Genomic DNA, 7,817 nt, shown 5'->3' with positions numbered 1-7,817 from the left:
GACGCCACTGTCTTTGCACTAATGGTCCCCTTTATCCAGATGATATGGTCTTGTCTTTGTCTTGTTTAAGATTTAATAGGCATCAAAGAACAAAAAATCATCATTGTGTGCTCACTTCCCTGATACAATCGCTGAAGACAAATGGGTGCATAAGCAAATGTGGTGAAGAAAGCTGATGGTGCCCAGCTATCAAAAGATATAGCATCTGGGGTCTTAAAGGCTTGAAGCCAAACAAGTGGCCATCTAGCTGAGAAGCAACAGAGCACCCACATGGAACAAGCACACCAACCTGTGTGATCACGAGGTGTTGAAGGGATCAGGTATCAGGCATCATCAGAATAAAAAATCATATCATTGTGAATGATGGGGGGAGTGCGGAGTAGAGATCCAAAGTCCACTGGTAGGCCACTGGACATCCCCTTACAGAAGGGTCTCAGGGAGGAGATGAACCAGTCAGGATGCAGTGTAGCGACGATGAAAAATACAGCTTTCCTCTAGTTCCTAAATGCTTCCTCCCCACCACTATCATGATCCCAATTCTACCTTACAAATCCGGCTAGACCAGAGGATGCACACTGGTACAGATAGGAACCGGAAACACAGGTAATCCAGGGCGGATGATCCCTTCAGGACCAGTGGTGGGAGTGGCGATACTGGGAGCATAGAAGGAGGGTAGGTTGGAAAGGGGGAACCGATTACAAGGATATACATGTGACCTCCTCCCTGGGGGATGGACAACAGAAAAGTGGGTGAAAGGAGACGTCAGACAGGGCAAGATATGATGAAATAATAATTTATAAATTATCAAGGGTTCATGAGGGAGGGGGCAGAGGGGAGGGAAGGGAAAATGAGGAGCTGATGCCAGGGGCTTAGGTGGAAAGCAATGTTTTGAGAATGATGAGGGCAATGAATGTACAAATGTGCTTTACACAACTGATGTATGTATGGATTGTGATAAGAGTTGTATGAGCCCCTAATACAATGATTAAAAAAAAGACTTAATAAATGTTTCCCTTAAATAAGAGAATTGGCTTCTCTTTTGTAGTTGACAACAGTGCAGAGAGAATAATCAACGTAAGTAAACCCCCTTTTCCCACTCATCTATTTGGTTCGGCCACTGGCAGCTTATGTAATGTTTCTCTGTCTGGTCCAGGCCACCTGTACCTAGGACACCGCTCACAACTTTAATGGACATTAACTCCTTCAGGCTGCCAAATAGCAAGCAGGCGCCAGCTACAAATTCGGGGACCTACATGACCCCTCCCACCTGACCTAGTCCCATCTACTCCTGCAAGATGCCAGCCTTGGGTTCCTTCCACTATTCGGATAACTTGCTGGGACAACTTAGGATTCATGGCAAATACTTACTTACATGATGGTGACAATTTCATGACAGCAATAAGTATATTGAGGAAGAGATGCAGAGGTTGTCTGGAAGGGTTCTCAACAGGTAGCTTCCTGTCCCAAAGGCTGTGCTTCCTTCCCATATGAACAGGTGTCTTTCATTAACCAGGAAGCATGCAGAACTTCAGTGTCAAGAATTAATCTAAAGCCCTGGGGTCACACAAATGTTTGCCCTCAATGACTAATCTAAGGGCTGACAGTTCAAAGCCCTCAGTGGCACCACAGGAGCAAGTTTCCATTAAGAGCGCACCCAAGAACACCGTGTGCAGCAGCGCTACTGGGTAGCCCACGTGGCTTCCGTGAGTCAGAACAGACGGGGCTGCAACAGGCTTAGTTCCGGCACCTTGCACAGCGCAAACTCCAGCCCCTCTTTCCGGAGGCCAGGTGGTCATCAGGTGGGTCTTTCTGATCTAGCCAGCCCCCTACCCTAGAGTCACCTCACCCAATCTGCCTGCAGGCCTCAGTGAAGGCATTCAAGTTGTCAGATTTTTTAAAGAAGAGATGTCTCGGAAACTCAAGGCAAAGATGAAATTCTTTGGGCAAATTTAATGTAAAACCTACTGTATTATATTAGGTAGTTACTGGAGCACAGCCGCCAAATGTCGTTTTTAAACTGGTAAACACGTTTACATCAATCACATATATGTACAATTTCTATGAATTAGACGGCCTCTAGTGTTCTACTCTCACGTACATAGAGTGAAATGTTATCCATACGTTCAGGAAATTTCCTTTTCAGATCTAATTTTAAGAGCCTTACAGGAATGTATGTTCAGTCTAATCAAGTACTGTTTTGGCGTGTGTTGATCTACTTGGTCTTTGATCTACCACATGCATCGTCGCTTGCGTGCTCGACACCTTCTCATGAAATGATTTTAAAGAGCCATCTTTTATTATTACAGATGATAAAGCATCCATACAAATAGCGTCCCACCCCCAAAAGTTATATAACACACCTTTACATTCAAGATTTAGAAAAGGGTTCAAGAGCATTTAATATTTAGGCATCCATCAAATTTCTGTCTTAAACGATGTTCTCGCCAAGCTAACGTGACAAAAAGCTCACTGCTTTTGCATCGATTCCAACTCATAGTCACCAGATATTTTAATTAAAATAAACATTTATCAAACAAATGTCCGTTATTCAAAACTAAGCACTATGCTCTGCAGCCCTGGCGGGAGGGGGAGTGGTGGTCGGAGGATGGCAGGAGGAGCCCACGGAAAACCACATGGAGGTCCCTGGCCTCCAGAGCCTTTTCCTTAGAGCCGTGCTTCCCAAAGAGGGTGATACGGAGCCCTGGGTTTGGATGGACCGATCCAAGAGGGCTGCAAAAGCAGATCCCTACTTTTTCCTGGATTACGGGCTACATACAGTACACGCGTTTTTAATGGCACTGCGGTTTATTTATTTATTTATTCTGAAAAGAAGGCAGTGGGCCCCACAAATAAATTTAGGAACGTATGCTACAGAGTGCGAGTGACAAGTACCACAGGAACTCTGTGTCATGAACGGTCAGGTCGCTGCTGGTGGGAGCTTCAAGCAAAGGGCCTTGGAGGCAGCACGACCTGTGTCAGGTGGGGTGGGAAAGGGGTGGGCAGTGCAGGAGATGCAGATGGGCTTCAGTTGGGGGGAGGGGGGCCGGCGAGGAAGATTCTGAGGCTACGCACTTTCCTCTTCAATGCGAATGTAGAAACGATCCTGCGATACTCTAGTGGATTGTACAGTTGTAATCACAAACTAGGATCCGCACATCTGTCAGTGCTTCAGATAGGAAAACATGTGCTAGAAATGGAACAATACTGAGAAAAGTACTCTGAGGTCATTGGAAATGTTCAATAGAAGGGCCGTGGATGGATGAGGACAGTCCATCGAGATGCGACACCAGGAAATTTGCTTTGGAAGATCATTCGTTTTAGGCGATGGTGCCACCTGGCAGCATTAAGACAATGCCACCGCCCAGTGACTGCCTATTTCTCCCAGTGGCCTAAAGCGCTGGTGGGTGAAGGGGTCTGTAGCTGGTTACACTGCTGCTCTCAGGGAAGCCCCTGGCCGTGACCCCAGCCGCGCCCAGGCTCCAGGAGCATACCCTGCTTGCTGTCAGCTCACCTGGTGAGGGGGACCGCTGATAGAGTCTGTGCTTATGGTGATATCAGGATCCTTGAGAAGATGCCTGGAAAAAGTCCATTTGTCCATGAACATTTCTGGAGCCCCCTCGTCTGTTATCCCACCCGGATAACAGACCTTCGACACTGCTCGTTTGTGGGTCTGGTGCACACCTGGCGGCGGGAGAGGCGGCAGGTGACTACTGTGCTTAGAAAGGTATATATTCGTGGCAAAGCCCGTGCTTTAGCAGGCTTTCCAGATGTTTGGCGGTGTCTGTCTTCTTCCTCGGTGCTGCCCCTCTTGGCTACGGGGCACACAAACTATCTCTCCCTTAATCCAACTGGTTGGTGTGGTTCTCCTGATTCTCCATTTACCAGCAAAATATTTTCTTAGGCCAGTCTTGTGAAAGGGAGAACGTGGGCCACTCGATGGCTCTGAGGGACAGCTGCTGAAATTGTAGCCTTCCTGTCCCCATGAAGGCTGCTGGGCCCCGTGGGCCCCGTAACTTGATCTCTTGCTGCACGTCACGTGGAAAACACGGTTTGAATACAAGCCATCAATCCCTCTCAAAGGAGTGTATAAAGCTTTCTTTGTAGGAACAGTGAGTATAAACATTTGCCTTTGGTAGTTCGTAAGCCTACCCTTCAAAAGCAATCACACTTTTGAAGATGCTGCTTCACTGCCACAAACACACGGGTACACACTTCGGTCACCTAATAGCTGCATTACTGCAATAACATTATTTAAATAGTATTTGTGTTTGGAAACAAGTGCTCATCTTTATATGGATTTTTTTAAACCAGTTCTTGACTAAGGCATTTCAAAAAAAATAAGATAATAAATAAGAGGCTTTCCATCCATTCTGTCAAATTCGTGAAGGAATGGTTCCCATCCTCTAGAAATGGTTGCTTTTTAAAAGTAAGAGAATGATCAGGAATGGCGGCCTCGCGTTTCCAACATAACACGCGCGTCTCAGTCGTAAGGACCTGTTAGTGCTCGTCACGACCACGCTTCCGTTTCAGCAGAACGTTCCTTTCTTGGCAGTCTCTTTGCCAGTTCACCAGGCGGGGTCCACATCGTATCAGAATGCAGTAATCAGAACCTTGGGGTTTTCGTCTCTCTCGGTGGGCTCTCGTGTTTGGTTCCTGGATCTGAACCTGAAAATAAAAGACCTGCTACAGAAAACAGGCGTTCTCAAAATGCCAAGCTGACCCTGAGCAACGTCTCGCCGGTCGATGGACAAGCAGCGACCCTAGTTCTAGCAAGAACCTCCGGAGTCTAGCACAACTACATGGACGCTTCAAAAGGTTTGTGGGAAAAGGGAATTCAAGGATAATGCCACGCACGGACACTTTCTGTTTCTGAACTTTGGGTCCATTTTATAAACGAAACATAAATGAGACCTTTTACATTTTCCCAGGAGAAAGGATGGAAAGATAAGCCTGGCATTCTTAGCAAATCGAGGTTGATAATGAAGCCATCATAAAATTGAAAGAAAACAACTGATCAAAATTGGGTTCCTTATCCTGCACTATACGTGGAAACTCGCAACAGTCCCATGAGACAGCCGCATGCAGCAAGGGAACATTCAGGTTTAGACCCATTTAAGTAATTTTTCCAAGTCTCCACAGTGGGCTAGGGGCTTTGACAAGAGGCGGTCTCACTCTAGAAACCAAAGTTCTACCAAACCCACTAACCTTTTAAAGATTTACCAACCTCATAGGCCTAAATAAATCAATGAAACTTCAACAACGGCTTTGCTTTTCCATCGAGTAGGCAAGTTTGTGTTTCCCTCCCTTTTGAGATGCCCATTGGCCACTTCCATGTATTCTCCACTACGCTGCCCGTCTTTGGCATTTTCTCCCACTTAGTGCTGTCTTCTTCTCATTGAGCTTGAATATGATTAGCCCTAAGTTTGCTACCTCAAGTTGCAAATACTTCCCTCGGCTTGTTGACTTTTGTCTTTATTTATGGTTTCATTTTTATGATACCAAAAAAATTTTTAAATTATACTATCAGACACATCTCCTTTTCTGTTCTGTGTTTGTTCTTTTATGCCCAGGAAAGTCATCTTTGAGATTATAAAAAAACATTTTATTTTCTTCTGGTACATCTATGATTTTATTTGGGGGGGCCTATTTTAACATCTCTTTGTAATTGATCTAACGTACTTTGAGGTCGAATTTAACTTTTCCCCCTCTCTCCCAAGGTGGACAGTGGGATGTTCTAACGCCTTCATTGAATAAATTGCTTTTTCCCTCACCGATTCCGAATTGCCATTCTCATCATCTGCGAACGTCCACATCTCTTGGGTTTATTTCTGAACTCTTCCACACTGTCCCACCACAAGAGCGTTGTCATGACGCGCAGTTACAATGTGCTCTGTTTCTGGGAGGAGTCGGTTTTGACTCGATACTCTCTTTTCGGCGACTCTCCTTCGCTCTTCTCCTGCCTTTACTCTTTTCTGGGCCATCTTGGTATCAACTGTTTTCAAGCTCCACTTACCCTTTCACTTTCTGCATCTGCTCAAAGGTCTCTGGGAGAGGCGTACCAAAGCTCTCCGGGAAGAACAGGGTCAGGATTCCGATCAGGATCGTCAGACTACCCATGAGGATGTAGGGTAGAATTCTATTATAAGCACCTGTAAAGCATGGGGCGTAAGAATATCAATTAGAGCATAAACACAAAACGGAGACCCCCAGGAAGCGCTTGTGAATCAAGTTTCAAGTAGTGTTTGAGAACAGTTTTAAATCTGAACATTTTCAGGAGGCAAAATGTAACCAAAAATTCTTGGCAAGTGCCATCGACTGCATTTCTACAATCATTTACCTGCTTGATTTTGTATTATTTTAAGTGCTGCCCTGTCAGATGGCCCTCCGTAAGCCATACTTAATCATGTGTGACAGATGCGCCTTCCATGGAAACCTTTGCTTACCCAAGTTCCCCTCATAAGGTGGGGGCCGTTGGAGATGGGAGTGGGGTGGGGAATCGGAACAGGAAAGAGGATGACCAAGTTGTTGTAAGGACAGGTGCTAGTCACAAAAAAGATCTTTGCTATTGATTTTTTGACACTAGTGGGCTTTAGGGGTTCACAGAGTCAGGAGCCTCTAAAAGAAAATGCTAAACTAAGCTATGTTTTCAATTCAGTTGAATTCAATATACGTCGGGCACACATTCCATGAAAGCACTGTGCTCGGATTTGTTTTCCTTTTCAAGTTAAGATGTAATCAAGTAATACTGATATAGGAAGAGAGCATTTACTTGTCTGGCTTTAGATGTAATTAGAAGAACCACCCCAGCACTACTTTATCTGGGGGACTGCAATGGGAGAAGGATAGACCGCGTCTTCCTTCCCACCTGCACACAGGGATTACGGAGGAGCAATACACCCATGAAGTTAATCTGACCCAAACCAGAAACTAAAACTCTGAACCTGAAGCTTCTCTGATACCTCTGTGTAGCGAACAGGATTAACTATCATGGCGTAGAAAGCTCTACCTTGGATTTCATCTCTTCTGATCTACCAGTGGGCCAGCTGAGCATGTTTGAAAGCATAGGGGAAAACAAAGGGGAAGTGAGATCACCCTGTATAATAATGTACCATCTCAGGAGCAGACTACCACAAGAACAAAGGAATCTGTCTTTGAAGAAGTACAACCAGAATCCTTAGAGACAAGGATGCAGAGACCTTTCTTAATTTTAAACCATGCAGCAGTCCCTGGTTCTCTTTGCACAGTTGCCTCTTAGTCCATGTATAAATTCCGCATAAGCACAATGAGGTGTTCTGGAATTCCCATTCCTCACAAGGCTATCCATAGTTTGTTATGGTCCACACAGTCAGATGTCTTTGCATAGTCAATAAAGCACAAGTAAGCATCTTTCTGGTATTCTCTGCTTTCAGCCAAGACCCATTTGACATTAACAATGATATCCCTCATGCCACTTCCTTTTCTGAATCTGCCTTGAATTTCTGGTAGCTCCCTGTTGATCGACTACGGCAATCGTTGTTGAATTATCTTCAGCAAAATTTTACTTGCGTGTAATATTGACAATAATTCATAATTTTCTGCATTCTGTTGGGTCACCTTTCTTTGGAATGTGTACAAATATGGCTCTCCTCCAGTTGGCTGGACAGGGAGCTGTCTTCCAAATTTCTTGACATGGTTGAACTATTTTAGCTGGATCCCACCAGCTCATGGATCCTTGTTTTGTAGCAATGTCTTCATGCAGCCTGGGCCTCTTCCTTCAACGTTCTTAGTTCTTGATCAGATTTTACCTGCGGAAAACGGCTGAATGTCCACCAATTCTT

General features: G+C 45.1%; 1 protein-coding gene across 1 annotated transcript in view; it reads right to left on the bottom strand.

Annotated features, from left to right (window-relative positions):
- Positions 1–2,322: 2,322 nt before the first annotated feature.
- Positions 2,323–7,817, bottom strand: part of SLC22A4 (solute carrier family 22 member 4) — a 56,791-nt gene continuing 51,296 nt past the window's right edge. The window contains exons 9-10 of the mRNA XM_075541522.1: positions 6,014–6,149; positions 2,323–4,665 (exon numbers count right to left, since the gene is read on the bottom strand). Coding sequence (XP_075397637.1) covers positions 4,590–4,665; positions 6,014–6,149 — 212 coding nt within the window. The 3' untranslated portion in view covers positions 2,323–4,589. The remainder of the gene's footprint in view (positions 4,666–6,013; positions 6,150–7,817) is intronic.

This window comes from Tenrec ecaudatus, chromosome 2, assembly GCF_050624435.1.
Source record: "Tenrec ecaudatus isolate mTenEca1 chromosome 2, mTenEca1.hap1, whole genome shotgun sequence".
Lineage (NCBI taxonomy): Eukaryota > Metazoa > Chordata > Mammalia > Afrosoricida > Tenrecidae > Tenrec > Tenrec ecaudatus.
Note: the sequence above shows the minus strand (reverse complement) of the source record. Positions and strands in the feature narration are given on the sequence as shown.